General features: G+C 49.8%; 1 protein-coding gene across 6 annotated transcripts in view; it reads left to right on the forward strand.

The window, feature by feature from the left end:
• Window positions 1-23,879, forward strand: part of TNS3 (tensin 3) — a 222,311-nt gene that overhangs the window by 173,799 nt on the left and 24,633 nt on the right. For 5 of the 6 annotated variants that reach the window (XM_068973010.1, XM_068973012.1, XM_068973011.1 and 2 more), the window contains 2 exons: window positions 653-779; window positions 867-950. In XM_068973010.1, coding sequence (XP_068829111.1) covers window positions 653-779; window positions 867-950 — 211 coding nt within the window. The remainder of the gene's footprint in view (window positions 1-652; window positions 780-866; window positions 951-23,879) is intronic. The other variant, XM_068973009.1, reaches the window with a different exon arrangement.

Raw genomic sequence — 23,879 nt, forward strand, 5'->3', positions numbered from 1 at the left:
CATGAGTGAACAACAGTGGCAAAGGGCAAACGGAAGTCATCTTAAAGGAACCCGAGTCCCTGACCCAAAGCCTCCTGGGGTCCCTGGGAGGGAGGAGGAAGAAATATGGTCACTGTGGATATGTGTCCTTCGGGGAGATCTACAGAGTGTTTTTGAGGAGCCATACTTAAGGCTTTTAATCAGAATTGAAGTAAGACAGGTTGGCAAACCCCCAAAGATGAACCTTTTGAAATTAGGGTTTCATTTATTCTCAGAAGCGGACAAATTGGAACCCAGAATAGACAAGGAAAGAAAGTTGCAGTGTTAATATCTGGAATGTATCTTTCCAGCCTCTTTTCTATGCCCTTGTGTTTAATTCATTGGGTATTTTATGTATCTGTAAACACATTACAGGTGACGATTTTTTTATCCTGCTTTTTTTACTTAACACTCATTTCCCTCTGCTAAATAAACTCTCTGCCATCTCCACTTATGAACTACGTAATGTTGACCACAAAACACTTCGCTTTGCCTTGACTGTTACTGAAGCTTCTTCCAGTTGTCCACGGCTGCCTCCTGTTGCCAGTCTTAGAAGAGGGCTGGCTCAGTGAGGGCCAGGAACCCCAGCTGTCTGGAGGTGGCCTTCACCTGACTTCCACTTTGCCAATTTCAGGCAGTGATCACCACGTATCCCCCAGACCTGGATGTGATCGATGGCAGGATCTTCTCTCCAACCAACAGTGGCAGTGAATCCATCTCTCCCACCCCTGCATTTCCTGTGTCTCCAGAAACACCGTATGGTAAGAAAGCAGCAGAGCTCCCTGTGTGCAATCCCACCCCTTCAGGGTGGAGAGGGGGACAGCTCCTCACTCTGCCTTCTTTTCCAGGGACAACAAGCCCACGTTACTCTCCGTTCAGCCCATCTGCGCCACAGATGGGCAGCCCCAGTGCTCTGTATAAAGGAGCTCATGGTAAGACACCCACCTCCTTTCCTCTGCTGTGGACGTCCACTCATGCAGAAATATTTCTACATGTGTCACACCTAAGAAATGTGGTTGTGGCCGGGGAAGATGCAGGGACACAGCATGCAGCCTGCTGGGGGCGGGAGTGGTGTTGACTCTGTTCCCTTCTGTTCACTCAGCACTTACAGCTGTTGATGGGTAGGGTCATGGTGTTCTTAGCAGCCGAACATCAATGCTTTTCAGCTTGTAGCATTACTTAGAGTTGAAAGAAGAAACTGAAACACCCGACCCACCCTTTTCAGAGAAAGTCAGGGTTGCTTTCAGAGAGCAGTGAGCTCCCCACTCTGAAAGACACGGCTGCCCTTGCCCCTTGCCTGTTGGGAGGTATCCCGTCTTTTATGTTCACAGAGCCCTGTCCTGACTCCTTACATCCTTGGCCACCATCCTGAATCTCCCCAGTTGAGTGGCCACTTCTGATTTGTCTGCTGCACCCTGCCCCCACTCCGCCCAGCACTTTACATACTTGTGAGGTCTAGTTAGCCTGTGCCCCGGCCCTGGGAAGGGAGCGTTAACACAGTGGTGGTGGGTTGCTCAGCACCCCTTCCTGGTATGGATGTTCTCCAGCTCCCTTGAGAGTCCAGGACTTCATGTACCTGGGCAGGTGGAGGGGGGATGTAGCCCAAGCTGAACTTACATTTTAGAATCGCTGTTCTCTGTAATTGGGGATTCCTGCTGTTCTGCCCTGGGGAAGGTGAGTGAGGGTTCCCTTTGCTGCTCATCAGATGCGCTTTGGTGGGAGGAGGAAGCAGACTTTGTATTTAAATACCGTCTTTTAGGCGGAGGAAGTTGTAATGACAGCTAGCTCCATTTTCCCTCTTTCTCCAGAGAAAACAAGATCTATATATCATTTAATAGGAGGGCCACTTTTCTTCCAAAGTTTCTTTTATGGTTTTAGGTTGCTTACATGTAGTCTTGGCTATTGTAAACAGTGCTGCAATGAACATTGTGGGGCATGCGTCCTTTTGGATCTTGTTTTTCTTCTGGATACATGCTTAGGAGTGGGATTGCAGGGTCACATGGTTGAGGAGCTATTTAATCTTAAGAACACCTTCTGAGTCATCCGTATTTTCATGTTGGCAATCCTTGAGGACGTTTGCCCAGGAGGAGCTCAGAGACAAACACACAGTGCTGACTGGGGGTCTCATGTGCTCTGCAGTGTATGAGGGGTATGGCTAACCCCTGAGACACAGCGATGGTGGTGGTGGCTCCCATGTAGGGACTGTATTCAACCCTCTTCTTTACAACAGGGTTTCTTTTTCAGTCTTGTAGTGACCTGTGATGGGGAAGAGCCCTGGACAGAATGGTGGCACTCTGCCAATTTTTATTGGTTGTTTACCTGGTGAGGAGGTCTGAGGGTTTGAAGGGTGAGTAGGATTAAATAGGAGTTAACTAGGTGAGTGGAGAGGGGCATTTGGAATGGAGAAATAGCAGGCATAGGCCCTGTGGCAGAGAGTCCTTCAGACCAGGAGAGGATGGAGACCAGGGGTCTGCAGGGCACTGGAGATACGAGCAGAGGCCCAGCTGCAGCTGTTCTCTGTAGCTATGGAGGGTAGTGGTATGGCCGTTGGCAATCAGTGCTAGGTCATTAACAAGGCTCGAGACAGAGAGGCAACTGCTCAGGCTTCTGTTTTCACATATTGATCCATCTGCTGTATGCAGAGCAGCAGTTGGAATAGGCAGTGGGGTGGAGCAGTTTTGACAAAAATGCTTTCAGAAATGATGGGGAAAAGTGTGTTGGATTTGTGGGTGATTCACAGGTCAGGGAGTGTAATCATCTGACCCTATCAGAATGGATTTGAGCTTTGATGACTATTTCTGATTTTGTTGCTATTAAGATGTCAGTTATGTTCTGGCTTCTTTGTTAGTATGCAGCTAGTGTAACACTAACTACATAAAATTCCTCTGTGTGTGTTATTCCATCAGCCTGAACTTGGTACCAGGTTAGTCAGTATAAAGGCTTCCCGGGTGGCACAATGGCAAAGAATCTACCTGAAATGCTGGAGACCTGAGTTCAATCCCTGGGTTGGGAAGACTCCCTGGAGAAAGGAATGGCTACTCACCCCAATATTCTTGTCTGGAGAATTCCATGGACAGAGGAGCCTGGCAGGCTGCAGTCCATGGGTCACAAGGAGTCGGACATGACTGAGCAACCAGCACTAGTCAGCATAAACCTAAATGTGTCCACTTATTTCCCAGACAGCCAGCAGACAAGTGTCAGGGAGAAACAGCAGGACACCAATCAAAGGTAGAAACACGTTTTATTTGGTACTGTTGCAGCAGGGTAAGGAGCTGAGCTCAACTCCTCATGCTGCAAAGACAGCCCAAGAGCTGTGACAGGGTCAGGGGACGAAAAGTTACTAAGAGGAACATCAAGGGAAGGAAGATTATTGCCAAACTGGCCCAACAGGATCCTACTGAAGATAGGCTTGAGCATCAGGGGTGGGGATGAGGAGCTTGATCAGGGAGCAAGCAGAATCCTTGCCAAGACTGGGCCCTCCAAGGACAGACATCCAAGGCCAAGGCTGAGGCCTTGTAGAGAAGCTCCAGGACCCTCTCTCAGGTAGGTCAGCGAGGGAGAGTTTGGTCATGGGAGAGCCCCATGGTGTCCCCTCTCACCTGGCATCTCTGCCCTCTGCTCGGGGTAGCACACATTCTGTTCTGTGTCCCTCCATGTCCTGTGGCACTAAGTTTAAGCCCCTAGACTCCAGTGCCAGGGGTCTCAGGAGCCTCCGTGTCACACACACCTCATTCCCGCCCCCCACCTCTGCAGTGAACAAGTAAACAGAAAGCAAGCTGAAGTTTACTGATGATAGATGGTTGGGTCAGAACCCAGTGTAGCCTGCCCTTCCCCTGTTGCGTTCCTGCCTGTGCCTGTGTTAAGACAACTCCTCTTTGAAATTACAGTACTCACTCCAGCAAAGTGAGGGATATTTAAATAGTTACTCAAATAATGAATCAGTTCAGTCGCTCAGTCGTGTCCTACGCTTTGCGACCCCATGAATTGCAGCATGCCAGGCCTCCCTGTCCATATGAATTCATTAAATATGAATTCAAATATTGTTGAATTATCCTAGCAGTGTGCTTTAACTCGAAGAGGAGATGATAGCTTCAAGGACTGGGGCCAGGTAGCGGGAGATGGCAGGGCCGTTGTAGGCACTGGGAGGACAGCTGGCAGCCGGGGCTGGAACGTCACAGGGTCTGACAGAATACTGTGAGCTCCACGAGTAGACCAACAGGTCCTACCCACCTAGGACCCTCAAGCAGGAGCCTGGAGTGGCTCCCCTTGGGACTGTCTCTTCAGTGCATCCCTGACACAGCCTATATTACTCCCTGGGAGACATACATCTCTGGGAATGCTATCTTAGAAATCCCAGATATGAGTCTGTGATATTGTGATTTTTGATAAGAAATATATATTTAGTTTTATTTCTGCCACCAAACTCCTAAAGCCTTTGGAATTTAAGTGATGAGAACATAAAGGTGATTTTTGTCATGTTAATGAGATGACTTTTGGAAAAGTTGGGGGCCATGTTGCCAAGGGAACCGACCTTGTGATTAGAGAGTTGGAACTCTCAGTTTCCCCCTTCCCCCAACCTCCAAGGAGGGGAGAGGGCTGGAAGTTGAACCAGTTGCCAATGGCCAATGATTTAATCAGCCCTGCCTATGTAATGAAGCCTCTAGAAAAACGCCAAAGGACAGACAGAGTTCAGGGAGCTCCTCAGTGCTGATCGCCTGGAGATTTAGGGAGAGTGAGGTGCTTCGAGACAGCATGGAAGCTCCATGCCCTTCCCTATCTCTCCAGTCTGGCTGTTCTTAGTTATATCCTCTTATGATAAACTGATGAGTGAAATGTTCCTCTTGAGTTCTGTGAGCCACTATAACAAATTATTGCAGCCTGAGAAAGGGGTTGTGAGAGCCTCTGATCATAGCTGGTTGGTCTGAGGGAGCACAGCCTTGTGGGACTGAACCCTTAGCCTATGGAGTTTGATGCTGTCTGCACAGATGATCAGAGTTGAGCTGAACTGTAGCACCCCAGGCTGGTTCCGGAGCATTGCTAGTTGGCGTAGGGAACCCCCGAGCATTGGAGTTGGGTCTAGAACATTTTAGAGCCCCAGAAGGAAATGTGTTTCTTGAAAACAAAAATATTAGTAAGAGATTAGGTAAAGAGGTCATTTACTATCAATCCTTGTGAAGGCAAAAGAGAGAATTATGAAGTGTTATGAACTGTTATTCCTGTCTGAAAGATAGACATTTTCGAAATAAATGATGAAAAAAAACGAAGAAAGGCCTCATTAAAAGTGTATGATTCTGATATAGCTCAGCTTCTAACTTAGTTCATAATAGGTTTTTTTTAATTGAGATAAAATTCACATAAGTGAACCATTTGCAGTGCACAGTTCAGTGGCATTCTGTGCATTCACAACGCGGAGGACCATCATCTTTAGTTACAGAACATTATCTTCACCTGATGGCTTTACAAGTGGGATTTAGGGGACATTTGGGGGCTTTTGCTTTCAATGAACACGATTAACAGCATTAGTTTACTGAAAGGAAAGGCCTTTATGCATTTTGCAACTTATAGTTTGCATACCCCTGTTTCTGCGAGGAGGGCTGGTGTTTCCAGGGCCCTGCCTGGGGCTGTGGGTGGTGAAGTGAATGTGGCGGAGGGGCTTTGACCCTGGACTGCTCTGAGCCTGCAGGAAGGAGGCCCTGGCCTGCAGGGTATGGGGTTTGCTGATGAAATCTCTTGGAGCTGGTTTCAAAGGGCAAAAATGGGTGACATTTGCTGAAGGAAGGAAGGAAAGGAATATTCAGAATGTCTTGAGAGAGATTAGTTTGAGGCAGTGCTTTATTTTTGTTTAAAAAAAAAGTTGTCATTCTTCAAAGCTTGACAAACTGTAAAATACTTTTCCCAGACCTCCGCTTTCTTTCTGTACCCAGCTCTGTTTTGTTTAGAAATTTTATGAACTTTTAATGAGAACGTTTATAATAGGAATAAAAACATGTGCTGAATGTGAACATGTGTGACATTTATGCAAGTCCCGATGACTTTGAATTTTGCAGAACCTAAAAAGTGATACGTGTGTGTATATATATGTATATATAACATGTTTACATTGAGGTACATATGTGTATGTAGCTATGTATAGGAAGGCCCACGTCTGTATACACATGTGGTATACTTTGCATTCTATGCAAAAAGACGCTTGCTGGTCATTGTGACCCAGTGTGACTGCCAGGGTTAGTCACTGTTTTTCCCCCCACCGCCACCCCAGATTTAGAAAATGAAAAAAGGAAACTTGACTGCTTCAAAATATTTAAAAATAAACAGCGGTGTTGGCTGGCTGGAGGTCAGCCTGCAGCACTGGCCTGTAAATGTGTGGTCAGCAGTCTGCAGAGATGAGAACACTCATTCGCTTGAGTGGAATGAAGCTCAAAACATACAAGATGCTGGCATCCTGTGCTGACACCTCATCCACCAAACAGGCCGGCTTGGAAGGGTCCCCACGTGAGCCAACGATTTCCCGATCGTGATGAATGCCATCTTTTGTTTGCTTCCTTTGAGTTTAGAGGAGTCTTTGTTTCTCTAAATTTATTTTATCAGCTCATGTCATCCTCCATCTGGTGGACTGCTCTTGAATCTCAGCCTATAAGACTTATTCTGATGTGCCGCCAATGGGTTTTTGCTGCTCTCGTAGTGCTCAGCCTCACAGGCCAGTGGTCTGGGAGCAGGCCCTGGGGTTGGTGACAGACACATGTGGGTCCTCAGTCACCACTATACAGTTCTTGTACCAGTTGCAAACCTCTTAAGACAGTTTTAAAACTGAAGCAAAAATAATAGCAGCTGTATTGTACGTGATATTGGGCTTCCTAGGTGGCTCTAGAGGGGAAGAACCCGCCTGCCCATGCAGGAGATGTCAGAGACACGGGTTTGATTCCCGGGTGGGGAAGATCCCCTGGAGAAGGAAGTCGCAACCCACTCCAGTATTCTTGCCTGGAGAATCCCATGGACAGAGGAGCCTGGCGGGCTATGGTCCATAGGGTTACAAAGAGTCTGAAATGATTTATCATGCACACACACACACACACACACACACACACGCATGACGTTGGACAAGTACCCCAAACTTGCCTTACAATATGGTTTTTAAGTTCCAAATACACTTGGTCGTGAATGCATTTCCAAAGCCCCATCATCTATCACAATTTTGCTTTGCCCCAGGGAGACAGACATGGGTCGGTCTCAGCCGTGGAGTGAATTGCAGGCTGCTGACCATCTCCCATGGCCTGCGGTGAGTGTGGGGTCTGGAATCCCTCTACAGACATGGCCACCGCTTCGGCTTGTGTGTTGTTTTCTCTTCACCTCTCTGAATGGGGATAGGATGCCTCTGAGAACTGGGAATGACTTGAAAGAAAATGCACGTGGAGCCCTGGCCTGTAACAGCTGAGATGTTTTCTTACTAGAAGCATGCGCCCGCATGCCTCTGGCAGTTTTTCCTTTCGTTTAGAGGCGCTCCCTGCCCTGCAGGGACCGCAGATTCCTAGCATGGTGTAACATGGGGGTGGCTGTCTTGGTGAAAACCCTGCATTCTGCGGGATACACTTGGGGAGATTTTGGGTTTATGAGACCTGAGAAGGGTGACGATTTAAGTCTGGCATCTGCCTCTCACCCTTGGTTACTGGCTGTGGTCCACCCGGCTTAGTGCTTTTGGAACCTGGTGCCCTCATTTTAGTGCCTCCTTAACAGAGAGGGACACTGGACAAACCACCCTGATGAGGTAAAGAAGCTTTGTGTGTGGTTGAAATGCTGTCATGTGTTAGTATGTCTGCATATATATATTGCATAGCACACATATGCACTGAGGATGTATATATTCACATATTCATGGTTATGCCCAGACCAAGGCATTTGTTGCTTTTTGAGCACTTGTTACATGCTGTGCACTTAAATATATACCTGTGAAGAGAAAGAGCAAGTCTAAAAAACACAAAAGCCAGGGGAAATGAGAATTGCCTAGTCTGAAAATAAGGAAAACCTTTCCTGTGCTCCGGGGCCTGGCACGCTCTTGTTGGACATCTTGGGGTGAATGTCACATGCCCTCAGGTCTCAGTGGGTCACACCCTGGGACAGAGGGACCTAGTGATGTTGGAGTTAGATTTCCTGGAGGAGCATGAGGTTGGACTGCTGTGAAGTCAGTGTGTAACTGAGGTCCTGGGGTTGACTTTTTGTGTTTGTCTTTAATTCCTTCTCTGCAGAAGCAGACCATTGAATTGGATCCTAGAATGCAGAGGGCAGTGCCTCCCCAGGTGCTGGTGGGCAGGCGATCCCTGGGAAAGCAGCAGGCGGGTGTCAGAGTGGCTCTGAGGACTCCTATGTGATGTACCATCATTTGGAGTCTTTCTGAGATCCCTCCTAGTTCTGTTTCACTAGGGCAGAGCCCGTGCTGAAGACCTGCGGGTCCTTGAAAGTCTCCCCTCTGTGGTCTCTGCCCTCCCCTTCTGTGTACATGGGAGAAGCCCGCATGGGTCTTAATGGCCCCCTTTCTCTGAAGCAGCTTCTTCGTAAGGCTTCTGAACTTCCTTTGCCATGTCATATACTGAGTTTTAAGGGCGATCCAGCAGATGCCCCATTGTTGGGTGGAGCAGAGGCCCTGGATTCCATTTCATTAAATTAATGCTGGGCAGGACAGAGTGCTGAGAGCTGACAGCACAGCCCCCCTAAGGACCTGGCAGGCTGGTGGGCATGTCAGGGGCTGGTGGGTGGCTGGAAGAGACCGACCAGATGGTGCCTTCAGACGGCACTTGCTCTGCTCGGGGCGTAAGATGGGGCTGCTGAGGGGGACCCTCCCCTGTGCTCGTTCAGGTGCCTTAGCCACCAGATTAGCACCCTTGCCTCCCCTCACAGTTCTCTGCCCTCTCTTACCTCCCAGACAGCTCAGCCTTTCTGAGTCTTCCTCTGGAAGAAAAACTCGGGTTGCCTCTGTCCGCCCTCCGCCTTGCTCATCTCATGGCAGCTCAGGCCTCACCCTCCAGTCTCACAGTTGCTGACCCCATGCCCATAGCGATGTTTCATAGTTCCGCAGTCACCTCTCCTGATGGGGCTGTGACCGTGCAGTGTATCGGAGGGACAGCCAGCCTCGCCTTGTCAGGTGAAGGAGGTCCCCACTGTCCCTGGAACAGCCCGCCTGGCTCTCACCTCCTCATCAGGGTGAAGGGGGTCCCCGCTGTCTCCAGAACAGCCTGCCCAGCTCTCATCTTCCCTGGAATGTGGTTCCCAGTGGGGTGAGCAGGGTTGGGGGCCAGCCTGCAGGAAACAGGAGCCTGGTTTGGGGTTATGTCCTTCTCCCTCTGTAGCTTCCAAACCATTATCTGCCTATGTTTCACTCATCGGTACATCCCGGCATCTGACGTAGAGAATGTTCTGGTTTTGTGTTAGGTGTTGTTTTCTAATAAGTAGTAAATAAGTGAGTGAGTAGGGGGGAGGCGCCTTTTACTTAAAGGGAGCCAGGCATGCAGTTTGCTGCTAGGAGTGTGGAGGGAGGCGGCGGGGGCTGGCAGCATGGTGGCTGGCCTGATGTGTGCAGGGGAGGATTGGTATTGCCAACAGTGGACAGTCTGTGTACACTTGATCCGTGATTCCACTGGGGGTAAGTGGGTGACCCTGTGGGTGTGAGCACCCATGGGTACCCCACCTCACACTGAGCCAGATCCTAGGTGCTGGGTGGGGACAGCACAGTTACAGAGGATGAGTTTTCTGAGTGTGACTTGGCATCAGAATCGCTGCCACTCACAGCATAGCCACATCACCTTAGTCCCCGTTGCCCCAGCTAAGCAGAAGAAAGGAAAAGGACAGACAGATCTCCGGAAGGTTATAAAGTCTCCTGGATCCCCACCCGAGTTGTCCCGGTCACAGACGCAGCAGCACAGACACAGCATCCTTCCCCTCCACCCAGCCCGTGGACTGCCCCAGACCTACCAGGCCCACAGGGTCAGCTGGCCCCAGGGGAAGGACCCACCCTGGGGAGTGCCATTGCATCACTGCCCTTCCTGGGCCTGACTGCCGGACGGCCGCCTTCCTCTCTGTCCAGGGAGCTGTGGGCCACGGGAAAGGCCCGTCCATCCGCTGGCTGGGCCTGGCCTGGGCTGTGCTCAGGCATTTCCTACAGATCCTGTGCAGGAGCTGCTGCCCTGCAGGCGCAGAAAGAAGCCAGAGGAAGTACCCTGCTCAGACCTTGGGGCGGAGGGTCCTTGGGATCTTCTTGACCTGTAACTTACGGAGGTGACCCAAGGGTCACAGGTGTACCTGTCTCTCCTGATGAGAGGCGTGTACCTGTCAACTTTCACCAGGATGATGAGTGGGTCAGAGGGTCATGCCGGGGCTGGGCAGGTGTGACTCAGCCCAGGGTGGTTGGAGCGTGTTCTGGAAGCCTGCTTGCGTGTGCAGGCGCCTCGTCCCCTTGTGATGTGCTGAAGGCATTGCCAGTGCCGGCCCGCCAGCAAGAAAGGCGCCTCCCAGGAGTGATATGGGACCTTCTGTCTCAGGGAGGACTTTAGGGTAAGTGGCATCAGCACTAGGCTTTAACAGATGAAGTGGATCATGCCGGATCTGAAAGGCAGAGGAGAGGCGAGGCGTGAGTGCCCACTCCCCTCTGTGCTTGGTGGACATAAACCTGGTTAGGCCGGTATCTGCTGCCTGGAGCTTCAGTCTCAAAGGCCATACACAGGACAGAGCCTCTCTACCATGCTTTATGGACTTGTTACTGTTAGATCTCAGGCCTTGAGATCTGGAGCGTGAACTTACTGACTGAGGGGGATGGTGTCCCAAGTCTTGTGACAGGGTGGGGGGCACTTGAAATGGGCTTTGAGGAGTATATAGGAGTTCACCAGATTACTGGGTAGTAGGCCTTCCAGCTAGAGGGAAGAACTTGGGCAGAGAAGAGGGAAGAAAGGGATAGAATGTGTTTAGGTCCACCAACAGGCTGTTGGTGGACTAAGCTACCAGCCAGGTGAAACAGGCTAAGTGGTTGGAAATGAGACTCTGCAGACTGGGTGTGGTAGGGTGTGGGAGTGACTGCGGCCAGGAAGAAAACAAGAGGACGGTCCCCCAGGCTACCTTGGGCAGGGGATGAAGTGAAGGTCTTCTTAGGGCTGGTGACTGGGGCGGATGAGAGGCAATGGCCCCACCTAGGGGGAAGGGACTGGGGTGTGGAGCCTGGCTGGTGGGTGGGATGCAAAGCTCACCAGGGACTGCAGTGGTTTCCAGAAGCTTCTTCTTTGTGAGCATCGGATCCCAGGGGAGCCCGTCTGCCTTTGGGGGAGGTGACTCTTGAGGCTCAGTCGTGGACAGGAGGCTGCCCTTGGGGGTGCGGTTTGGGGTGTCTGTCTCCCCAGGGTCACCAGCCGCACGTGCACTAGCTGCTTGTCCCTTGAATAGCACTGACTCTGGGGCTGCAGCTAAGCTGTGGAGGGCTTCAGCGGAGAGTTTGCAGGAGATTAAAGGGAGGGAAAGGGAAAAAAAAAGGGGAAAGAAATGAAAAGGAAGCAAACCGCGCAGTGGAGCGAGGCGGGGCCACTGCCGTCTGAGGCATTGAATGGGCAGGCCGCCCGACAGAGCCAGCGGCCGCCCAGCAAGCCCAGATTCTTTCCTCGGACGAGCTCTCCCTGCCGCCCTCTGAATGGGCCTCCTCAGAGGTGGCCGCCCCGCGTCCCGCCCCGACTCCCCCGGGACACCGGAACCCAGAGTCGCCCTGCCCCGGTGGGTGGGGGACTCCGCTGGGGACAGTCCTGGGAGCGCCTTCGCCTGGCCCCCCAACCTCCCTGGCTGTCTGTGGACTGACCGGCGCCCCGAGGTGCCCAGGTAAGTGCCGCGCCCAGTCCCTGCTCTCTGCAGCCTCTGGCCACGTCTCCGCTGATGCTGAAACCTGAGCTCTGGGGCAGTGGGGGAGGGGAGGCATGGGAGTGGGAGGAGGTGGGATGCCAATTCCCAGGGCCAGGAAGGGCAGGGAAGTCAGGACTGGGGAGGAGGGTGACTCTTCCCAGAGTCCCCTGTCACTTGAGGACAGCCCTCAGGTCCAAAGGCTATGGGACAAAATGCCCCAGCCCCAGAGCTTGAAAGGCTCCTCCTTCTAGAAGAAAGCCATGCTTTGTCTTTGCTGAGACTCACTGGGGCAGAGGAAAGCCTGGTTTACAGATGTGCGGCTTTCCGGAGGAGCCGGGGCTGCTTCCCAGCACAGCACATTCTTTTGCTGCAACTGAGAAAGCCCGCCTGCCCAGTTCCAGGGCTGTCCTCCACCCCCAGAGCCCCTGAGGGATCTCGGGCTGCCCCGAGGGCAGAGGGCCCCCAGGCTGCACCCAGGTGTTCCTGTTTCTTAGCAGAAGCAGTGCTTTTACGGAATGCAGACAGCCTGCCTGAGGAGCAAAGTTGGGCTTTCACAATGAGTTTTACTGTCTTGCCCACTGTTGGAGCAATCAGAGGGAAGATTTTAGAGTCCAAGATTGTAAAACAAGACACAGTCACTGAAATAACCTGTCTGCAATATTAGCAGAGCTTCTGGAGGGTAGAGTGTCTGGGTCCTTCCCTGTGTCTTACCTCTGGAACCTCCGAGGTGAGCCAGGCAGCACCGTGGGCACAGGCTCTGAGGGCAGCATAGGTACGGGACATACTTGGATCAAGGGGCCACCCTGGGGCATCTGTGCCTGAGGACCCCTTACTGTTCTGTGTCCTGACTCTGGGCTGACACAGCGCTGTGTGTGTATATTAGCTGGAAGGATGGGGGTGATCAAGAGGAGAGAGAAACACTCCCTCTAAGAAAGGCAAGCCCAGGTCAGTGAGTGGTCCTCCTCCTCACTCTTGCCAGCCTGAAAGTCTTGTGTGTTCTCTCTTTGAGGACTGGGAGGATTTCCTGCTATTGAATGGATGATGATGTCGTTCAAATAGAGACATTTGAACAGAAAATGACAGAGACGTCATTTTAATACAGTATATACACGATAGTAGGTTTCGATGAATTCCGTATGAATGACAATAAATCAGAACTTACCTGGTTAGGATGGAAATATTTTTCTAACTCCAAAGGTAAATTTAAGAGCGTTTTGGTCCATTTATATCAGGACAGTGAGGTCTTTCTCTCCTTCTGTTGGTGATGGTGGCTGGTAGGATCTGGGGAGCCAGCCTCAGGTGGGGCCTCCTATGGACGTTCTTTCTAAGTGGAAGTCAAGGTCCTAGGGCTGCAGGCGACTCCCAGAGACCCTGAGCTTTCCCACATGAGGGGAACTCGCACAGCAGGCTCTCTGAGATAGTGTTATGCTGTATTTGGAGGAAAGAGGCGGATACTATAGCGTAGGGTTGTTCTGTTACATTAAAGCTGCTGACTTTGAGATCTTTGTGGGGGTGCAAAGGACTCTTGTGGAAAGAACATAGCTTCCCAGTCATAGGGATGAGTTGACTGCCTTTGAAAAAGTTCCTTAACCTCACCGTTCAGCATCTCTTTCCTCATCCATAAGGCTAATAAGTCTGCACATGGAAACCTTTTTCTGAGGATAAATCGGCTGTATATGGCTTAGCACAGTGCCTGGCAGGTAGTAGTAGGCACCCAGCAAAAAGCAGCTATTATTCTGATCTCTGAAAAGTTGTTGTGTGTGAAATCATCAGGATTTTAAAACGTCTTTGTGTGAAGTCGTGAACATTCAGATCTGCACCTGTAGCCACCACAGCATTGCTCTGAAAGCATAAAGTGGGACTTGGGTTTGATGATCTGCGTAAGTTCTAGGCAAGCAGTTTACACATTACAAACTGTTAATTGACGTCCTAACTGTTGCATACTTTGTCTTTTCTCTCTCCTACCCTTCAGTTTCCCCTCCCTATATTTTAAGAAAGCAATAAAATAACGTCCAAAGGCATAACACTGCTCAGGTCAGGTGAGTTGGAATCAGCTAGATTGGGTGGTGGTGGTGGTTTTGTGTTTGTGACTGAAAGGTGTTGTTAAGTGCCCTGGCAGCTGGTCTGCAGCCGTCAGTGGCGTGTCCAGAGTTGGTTCTGAGTCCCAGTCGCTCTACAGAAGACTCCCCTTGACAATCTTTACTCCAGGCATTCTCCTGTGACTTAAAGGTAACAGAATCATAGTTCACAGAGGAGCTGGGGTCCAGAAGACCCCCTTCCAGAGACTGCACTCCTGCTCCCTCCTTCAGTGCTGCCACCCACTTTATCCTGTAGATTTGAGGACACTGGACAGAGAAATCAGGGAACCAGTTCAGCTTCTAGTCCTCCCACTGAACACCTGGGGACTTTTGGCCTGAGAAAGCATCCTCTGATATCTGATAGTGCTTACTAGCCTCAGGGCGGGCACGTAGTGGAAAACGTGGGCAGGGACCAGCCACTCCAGGTAAATAAATGAAATCCAGGTAGGATCTTATAAACTCAGAATGAGAAACAACAGAATGAGTTGGAGGGACTGGGGTTAGGATATGATTAGGATTCAGCTGGGTGGAGGACCCAGGCACGCATGGGACTGCTAGCTTTCCTGGGTGATTTGAGTGCACATAGAGAAGCTTCTAGAATGCCATGGGACTCCTCAGCAGCTCTGAGAAGGTGACAGAGCAGAGTCTCCCCTAGGACAAGATTTGATCCCGGATGGTATGGGTCTCAGGGTCCCCGCCTGGTGTGTCTGTGGGTGGGAACAGACCTGATGTCACCCAGCTATCCCCCTGCCTCAGAGCACACGCTCTGAGGCGCTCCCATAGTTTTCTGACTGTCCTGTAGGTTCCACGGCCTGTTCGCTTTCTAGTTCTTGGTGTGATGAGTGGGTTTTAGGATTTATCCTGGACTTTCTTGATATTATGTTGTGAGCTATCAGTTCTGTCTCAGCTGATCCTGTTTGAGGCACTGCTCCTACCCGAGTGCAGTTCCAAGGCTGCGTGGATATTTGGATGTTTAGATGCACTTTCCAAAGACCTTGCTCACTTGGGGGAGGAGCTCGTGTGGCTCTCCTGCTCTGCCCTAACCTCTGCTCTGGGGTCTGAGGCTGGGTCGGGGAGAAGGCCGGCTCACCCTGCACCCAGCTGACTCCACCCTGGTGGAGAAGTCCGGCTTCCTCCTCCTGTGAGGTGGGGTTGATATGGAAGGTCAGCTTTCCACTGGGCCTTGCTAAACCCGAGGTGGGGGTGGAGTCCTGTGGGTGTTGGGTAGGAATAGGGCCGGCCGGTGTTGCGGAAAAGATTTTCTACTATTAGTCCACTCATTTTCCTTTGATCAGTTTTGCTTCTTTGGTTAGATGAGCAGGCTTTTCTGGAGCTATTTTTGCTGGTAGTTCTGGGATCTACCTGAGGCAATAAGGAAGTCAGGAAACTCAGCCTGGATGGTGTCCTTCCTCCCCTCCCCTCCACACCCCCTACCCTGCCCACCCCATCCCCACCCCCCGCCCCAAAGCGTTCGGGTCCTTCTTTCCATCTGTCAGAGTTCCCTATCTGAGTGGTTGTGTGATGTATGGGACTGTAGTTGTAAACACAAGGACCAGAGAGAAGTGGGACTACTCCATCTTGGCCAGAAGCACAAGTTCCCAACATTATTATTTTCAGCACTGCTAATTCAGTAAACACTCCCTGCACAAACACATCCCATGTGCTGGGTAACTGTGGACACCAAGGTGGAGCAGGCACAAGACCTGTGGCAGGCACTTCACTGGCGGGTTGCAGAAGGGATGCACAGGAACCTGAAATATCCAATGAAAGGACAAGAGATACATAACAAAGTTAGTGAGGAAGAGGGATTTAGTAGAAGGCCTTCCAACAATCAAATCCTTGTGTGGAATGTGAAGCGTTAGCTTGAGACAAAGTCCTCTTTCCTAGAGTAGATGGGGTTGAGGTAGCACGTGGGCAGTTTTGTAATAAAAAGATAAAAACAGAATACCTGTTGCCACCTCACCGCTGAGAGGGAAGAAGGGAAGGCTCAATCCCAAGGCCATAGCCTCAGAAATCTCCTGAGCAGGAAATGGGAGTGGCTCCAAGTTCATCTGGTGGGGAGACCGAGACCCCTGGCGATCACCTCCCCAGAGTGTGCCCCAGCCCTTTGGAAGGGGCACCGTCAATTCACATTCCTGCAGAGTCAGGGGCAGCACGGACCCGATTTCACCAGGCCATGGAGACCCCCTGGTCCCTGTGTACCCAGTCCTCAGCACTGTCACCTCTGGGAGACACCCTTGTCCTTGTGGGCAGACACCGGGCCCACCCTGGGAATGAGAGATGATCTCGCGCATGTAACCCAAGGCAAATGGATTGTCAGATCACCATCCTTTTCTCTGTACCACAGAAAGAGGAAACTGTGTTCCTGGAGGAAGTGAGAGCAGGCCCTGGACCTCAGCTTCCTGGGTCTGCCCAGGACTTCATACCCCCAGGGTTTGTTTTGAGGGCCAAGGAAGCCTGTTAGGTACCACACAGGTGATAATTATTGGTAGTGTGTTGATAATTTATGAAGAAAGCTTGCTTTTTCAGCTCACATGGTGAAACTCCAACTTAAATTGTGCCGCAGCACCTGGCACTGCAGTGAGCCACCTGTGTTCACCCAGGACTTCTGCCCGGGCTGGTGCAACCTAATGAGGGTTCACGGTGCTGCGCTCGGTCGGTCTGTCATCAGGGTGATGTAGAAGGACCAGGTGAGATACGGCTGCCTGATTCAAGTCCTGGTTTTAGACCCTGAGTGGTGATAATCTCTGAAATGTGGGGAGAAATCGGCCACCTAGGGCCCCAGTTACTATGTGGGCGTGGTGTTTAACCAATGTGGGTCTCCAGGTCCTGCAGGGGTTTTGAGAGGTAAAGTTCCTATGAGGATATCTTAGAGTTTTGTCCTTAAATCCTACACAGGAAATAGGGCTTGCTGGTCACAACCAGACACTCTCTGACTCCACAGGAGGGTTTTAAGCCCTGGCCCTCTTTTGGAATATGATTTTGAATCTCCATGGTGCAGTCCTGATGAGAGGATGCTCTCACGGCAGATGAAGGCACCTCAGGGCTCCTATGCCAGCAGTCTTCACCAGGCTGATGGCTCTTTCCGGAGAAGGTCCAGGACACTTTAGCATGAATGGTGATGGTTTAGTTGCTAAGTTGTGTCTGACTCTTGGAACCTCATGGACTGCAGCCCACCAGGCTCCTCTGTCCAAGAGATTTCCCAGGCAAGAATACTGGAGTGGGTTGCCATTTCCTTCTCCAGTGGATCTTCCCAACCCAGGGATCGAACCTGGGTCTCCTGCGTGGGAGGTGGTCTCCTGCATTGCAGGCAGATTCTTCTACCGACTGAGTCACGGGGGAAGACCTTTGCGTGAATGCCACATCTTGTTTCCACAGGAGGGCCAGAGCCTCTGGGGCTTCTGCCTGAAGGAAGGAAGCAGTTTTTCTGAGAATCTAAGACTTCTAACCCAACAGGGAGTCACGGGTGCAGCATTTTCACCAACATAGATGGGGCCTCATCTCTGCCTTCTGCTGACAGCTTACCTGTTTCTGGGTAAATCTAGTGGCTTGTTAGGGTGACTCCCTCTCTGTCATCCTCACCACCCTCTTCCTCTGCAAGTGAGTTATACAGATTCTCCCTCTGCTTGGAAACACTTTCTCTGGATTTTTTTTTTTTTGGCTCAGTTCAAGGAAAGCTTCCCTGTTTCAATGCCTCTTTTCTTCCCTCTGGCGCCGTTTCTCCCCATAGCCTGACAGCTGCTGTAAACATTCTTGTCTACCTGGATTCCTGCTGGATTGGAAGTAGCTTTTTTTTTTTTTTTAAATAGAATCTTATTTATTTAAATTTTTGACTTTGCTGGGTCTTTGTTGTTGCACACTGGCTTTCTCTAGTTGTGGCTAGCGGGGACTACTCTCTAGTTCTGGCAAGCGGGTTTCCTCGTTGAAGGCTTCTCTTGTCGGGGAGCATGGGCTTTAGGGTGTGTGGGCTCAGTAGCTGTGGTACATGGGCTTAGTTGCCCCACAGCATGTGGAATTTTCCCAGACCAGGGATTGAACCTGTGTTCCTTGCATTGGCAAGTAAATTGCTAAACCACTGGAAGTAGCTGTGAGGCAAGGATCTTGTATCACTGAGGCCGGTTTCTGTTGCAAGTATCCAGTCCCAACTCAAACGTGAGTAAAGGAACAAGAAAGGAGGACATGTGATTATTCACACGTCACACTTGGAGCAACCCAAGTGTCCCTCCACGGGCAAAGGATAAACATATCGTGATTCATCCATACAATGGAATGTTATTCAGCCTTGAAAAGAAAGGAAATTCTTACACATGCTACCACATGGATGCACTTTTTTTTTTTTTAACAGATGCACCTGTAAGACACAGCCAGACACAAAAGTACACACACTGTGTGATTCCACTTGTGTGAAGTACTTAGAGAAGTCAGATTTATAGAGACAAAGTACAAAGGCAGGTGCCAGGTTAGGGGGAGGAGGGGGCGCAGAGGCAGTGTTTAATGGCGACAGAGTTTCAGTTTAGCAGGATGACGAGTTCTGGAGATGGGCAGTGGTGCTGGCGGCACAACATGTGGGTTGCGCCTAACGCCTGTGAGCTGTGCACTTAGAACTGGTAAGCCGTGTTGTGTCTGTTTCACCTCAGTAGGTTTTTTTAATGGAAATATAAGTGAGTCTCGGATAGCAGTTCTGACCTCAGTTTGGTGTCATGAAGCCTCATTCCTCATTTCTCAGTCCTTGTGGAAACTCCCTCGGACTCTGGAAGTGGGGGTCTCCGGTATCCCCAGGACCTCCAGCCCCAGTGCTGTTAAAGTCTAGCAGGAAGGAGGGAGTTTGTTTCCTGAGAGCTTACTGCAAAGCCCATTTTTGAAAGATGCTCATTCTTTACAGGTTGCTAAGAGTCCTGGTTAGTCACTTGAGAAACTGGCCTCGCTTAGTGCATCATCAGAGTAGAAACTGCTTGGAAAGACTCATTGTGAAGCAAAATTGCCACATTAGAATTCCCTGCACAGCACCAATGGAATAGGGGCAAATGTGTTTTCTTTCCAGCATGTTTGACTCAAAACCTCTGAATAGAAACAAGACATCTTCAAAGAAGAAGAAGAAACAAGATCCCGATTGTAATGAGCTCTTTTATCTGCATTTTCTGATTCTTCTGTGTTATTGAGTAGAAGGAAAACTGTGGGAATAATTCCAGTTTGGATGGGATCTTCGTGGAAGGCTCTCCCATCTGTTAACAGACAGGGGCCATGACTGCAGTAGTGGTCGGGGCACTTCAGCTCTGCTGGAAGCATGAGAATGTTGATGTTTCTAGAAGAAAGACATTTCATTCTTGGGAGAGCACTCCTAGCACTTACTGGAAATGGTGACCTTAACCCATAGAACACATTCATATGATGTGATTCTGACATAAAGATTTACAAAAGAAAAAAACACTCAAGATCTAGAAAGTATGTGTTTATCCATTTTGGGGCTGTTGATCACTTCCCTCTGTGTTTGTAGTGTATTGATGAGGCTAGAGATGCAAGACTTTGATTTTTGACAAAAAAAGAAAAATCTTCTACTCAGCGCTGTGTTTTTAGTCTTCTGGGGTTTTTCTCTGTTTGATTGTCATTATATCTGGCTGTCTGCTCATCTTACCCTTGCTCTCAAGAAGACTGGTTAAATAAAATGGTCTGTTGTTCATAGACAAATATACAAAAAAAACTACAAGATAAGGGCTCCCTTTAAAAGTTACTACTATTGAACTTCCCATACAATCTTGCATTTAAAAATAATATTTTAAGTTTAGAGCTAGACAACAGAAAAAGGACTATTTTACCTATGAAATGTTTTCTGTAAACCTCATGGTAAGCATAAAGCAAAAGTCAAGAGCTGAGACTGGAAACATGAAAAAGGGCATGTATGCTTAGTTGGGTCCTACTCTTTGTGACCCCGTAGACTGTAGCCCACCAGGCTCCTCTATGCATAGAATTCTCCAGGCAAGAATACTGGACTGGGTTACCATTTCCTCCTCCAAGGGATCTTCCCAACCCAGCAATTGAACCCATGTCTCTTGTGTCTCCTGCATTGGCAGGCAGGTTCTTTACCACTGAGCCACCTGGGACTGAGCAAATCACCACGGATGGAAACCACCAGTTTACAGAGGGAAACAGAAGCAGAAGGAAAAGAAACAACGGAGAAGTAGATCTAGAGCTAAAGAGACCCTAGAAACCATCCTCTTTGATCCTAATTGATGGAATTCTGTGGATGAAGAACCTGAGGTCTCAGAGGTTGAGAGTATATTCCGTGGCCTATGACTCATGGCAGAACCCAGACTAGAACTTGGGGGTCTCTGCTCTCCTTCCCTGGCAGCCCCAGTTTCAAACCCAGAAGTAGAGGGAAAGAAAAGAAAGATTTGTTACTGTTTCATTTTGCAGAACTCTCAAATGTTAGGGAAGGGAACTTTCTGATTAACTACATCATCCCAGGAAGGAGGGATGGGGGGATGGAGATAAATAGATTATAGATATGAAAGACAGGTATTAAAGTTCATATGAAAGATTTAATGGCAATTTATACTTATTAGGAGTAAGTAATATATGAGTGAATAATGTTTTATACAGTTTATGATTTTCTTTAATGTAACTAGGAAGATAGGAAATGTTGATTTTCTTTTCGGTAATGTTACATGCGTTAGTTAGTAGTGGTACCTGCATCGAAGAGAACAGTCGTACAGGGATGAACCTTGCTGTTTGGGCTCCTCTTTACCTTTTACGCCTGGCCATTCCCTCCTGTGAAGGCCTCAGCTTCTGGGTCAGGCGGCACCAGGCTCTGGAGGACCGGGAGCTAAGAGCAGCGCAGGTCCCCTTTCTTCTTATTAACTTACACCATGTGATGTAAATAATGGTGACCGGAGAGCAAATGTTCCCCAGCTTCCCACAGAACCTCCTGCCGGGGCCTAAATGAGAGCATAAAAATAGACCTTTTGGGAAAGAGCCTGTGACCCTGTCTCACCCTGTTCTTGGTAGAGGAAGTGCAGGAAGGGGAAGCCGAGGGGAGAGGACACCGGACATCCTGGGAGCCCAGAGGGAGAGGCAGGCGCCCTCCTCTCAGCCCTCAGCCCGGGACCATCTGCTCAGAGAAAACCAGGAAGTGAGGGGGTTGATTTCCAAACACTGAAGGCATTATGTGCGCTCCTTTGGGTATCAGTAGGGAAGAGAAAATGAGGGAATGTGGTGAGGAGGGACAGACCTATGGCTTTGCCAGGAGGATGACCAAAAAGCACCCGGATAAACTTGGGCACCAGAGATCCGACGTGCAGGGGGTGTCCAGCAGTGTCCGTGTAGGCCGTAGTGCCACTGCACCTGTGGACACGCCCTAATGGCAGCTGTGGCCCTGGAAGCCTCGCTGTCCCGGAGCCCCTCATGTAGTTGGTTTAGGACAAACGGGCCTGCTGTCTGTGGTGTCCAGAGTGGAGAAGAGGCAGCCGGGACTGATGCCTGCTTCTCTGCCCTCATCTCGAATGGCTGTCACTGCACCCCTGAGCCTCCTGGGTCCAGAGCTGAGAAGATAAGAGCCCTGACCCTGAGTCCCCAGTAGGCAGCAGGACCCATGGACGGTTCTCCTTTCAGAAATTTCATGTATTCAACTGTGAATGGCAAATGTACAAGTTGAACAAAAACCAGTCAGGACACATCCTTCCTGCTCTTGGTGCACGCGCACTTTGAGAAATGAGGCAGATTTTTGCAGAAGGGTCTGCAGGCTTGACTCATGCGACGGGTGTCTCCATCTGTACTTGAACTCAGATTTCAGGGTCCTTCTCCAGCCGTGTGGGACCCCTCTTCTCATGTCTCTAGATTCCCAGTGGGGCTAGGGGGCAGTGCCCCACTGCTTGGAGAATGAAGGGTGTCCCCTTACCTTCCACGAGGACCCACTTGTAGTACCCTTTGCATCTCTGAGCACGCGGAGGGACCAGGAAGCCGGGACTTCCACTCTGAGGTGCTGGGCTACCCCCTTAGGGGTTAAATCCTGTTGCCCTGGCAGGGGCTGATCTGAGCAGAAGGCACCAAACCCAGCCACGTGCCCCAGAGCTGGCTCTAGCTGAGTTAGGAACAAAGCCACTTTCATGGGAAGCACTGTGCTTGTTTTCTGGAACAGGCAGCATGATAACAGCACAGAGTGGGATCTCGTTTTCCTTTGGCTTCTCCTTTGGTGGGACTCCTGTGCACCACTTGAGGGTGGTGTAGGATTCCTGAGGTAGCTAGGATTCCTATGGCCCCTGGACTTGCTGACATGCAGCCCGTCACTGCATGGGGACCACCGAGAGCAACCTTGGTAGCAGAGGAACTGACCCTGTGAGTAGGTACTGTGTGCATGCTCGCGCCATTTGCTCACGGCCCATGACATACTCAAGCAGCCCTGAAGCAGATGTGCTAGACTTAATGGATAAATCGTTTTTCTTTTCTTTTAAGAATGTTTTGTTTATCCATTTTTGACTGAGCTGAGTCTTCACTGCTGTGTGGGCTTTCTCTGTTGGCAGCAAGCGGGGGCTACTCTCTAGTTGCAGCACCTTAGCTCCAGGGCATGTGAACTTAGTAATTGTAGCACACAGGCTTGGCTGCCCAACGGCCTGTGGAATCTTCCTGGACCAGGGATCGAACCCATGTCTCCTGCACTGGCAGGTGGATTCTTAACCACTGGACCACCGGGGACGTCCCAAACCATTTTTCCGATCCTTGACGTGCTGGATCTGTGCTGCGCCTTGACGTGGGACTGTAGGGCTGATGGGCACAGCGTCCTCTCGCTTCTCGCCAGTCTCCTGAACCATATCTGCATCCTTTCTCCTGCCCTGTACTCTTCCCTCAGCACTTCTGCTAACTCATTCATAGCATGACTGACCTGAAGCTCCCACCAGCTGCCAGTCCAATGGAGGGGCCAGCAGTGAACAGTGGAGGCTCCTCTTACCCTGTGGGCATGGAGCCCCTGGATGGTGCCCAGTGCACCGTTATACACATACCCTTTGATCTATCAGTATCCCACCAGTCTTCCAAGATACTGTCAGATACTACTTCCTCCAGAAATCGAACTCTCTCTAGATAGAAACATTTCCTCCTGCAGGTCTTTCTGGCGCTCACAGGCTGCAATTCACATGCTCCCTAATGCAGTGCTGATTTGAGTGCTAAGAGCTAGGTGCTCAGCAAATGCATTTCTGAAGTAGAAAATGAACACAGGCTGATGTAACTGAAGATGTAACTTTATCATCTGGAAGAGAAGTGTGGGTGCAGAGGAATATCTGAAACACCATGCGTCTTTGCTTTTCTGTCCCACTTCAATCAAAAATATTGAAGGATGGGCTTTGGAGACCATCCTCTTGGTTAATTAATTCAACAAACATTTATTTTAGAACATTTGCTGTAGGATGTTGTGCTGGCATGAGGGACAGTTAAACAGCATAAATAGGATGACTGCATCTGCTCTAGGAATTTATAGGTGAGTCATAGCAGGAGACACACTAGCCCTGTGTGTGTCACTGACGTTAGCACACCCAGCTCTGAGTGATCATGGAGCATTTGCAGCTGGGTGCAGAAGGCAGCGTCCATCCAGGGGCTTATAGTGTATTTTGTACCAATAGAACAGTAGCACTTGACTTTTCTGTAATCAAAAGTTTACTAAAGGTTTAAAAGAATTAACACAAAATTTGAATACCACCCTCCTCCCAAAATGGGACAAGTGCTCTGTTTAAGTTTGTCATTGATTTTCCTAAGTTTTACTATTAAGTGAATAAGTTACTTGTCTTTTTACTTATCCTGCTTAGATTTCATGATTTTTTTTTTTTTTTTTTTTTTTTAGCTTGTGGCTTTAGATTTCTTTAGTCTGTTTTGGGAAATTCTCAGTAAATATATTTTCCAGTATTGATTCTGCCTCCTTGAATTTCTCCACCCCTTCTT

The sequence above is a fragment of the Capricornis sumatraensis genome, chromosome 5, assembly GCF_032405125.1.
Source record: "Capricornis sumatraensis isolate serow.1 chromosome 5, serow.2, whole genome shotgun sequence".
Lineage (NCBI taxonomy): Eukaryota > Metazoa > Chordata > Mammalia > Artiodactyla > Bovidae > Capricornis > Capricornis sumatraensis.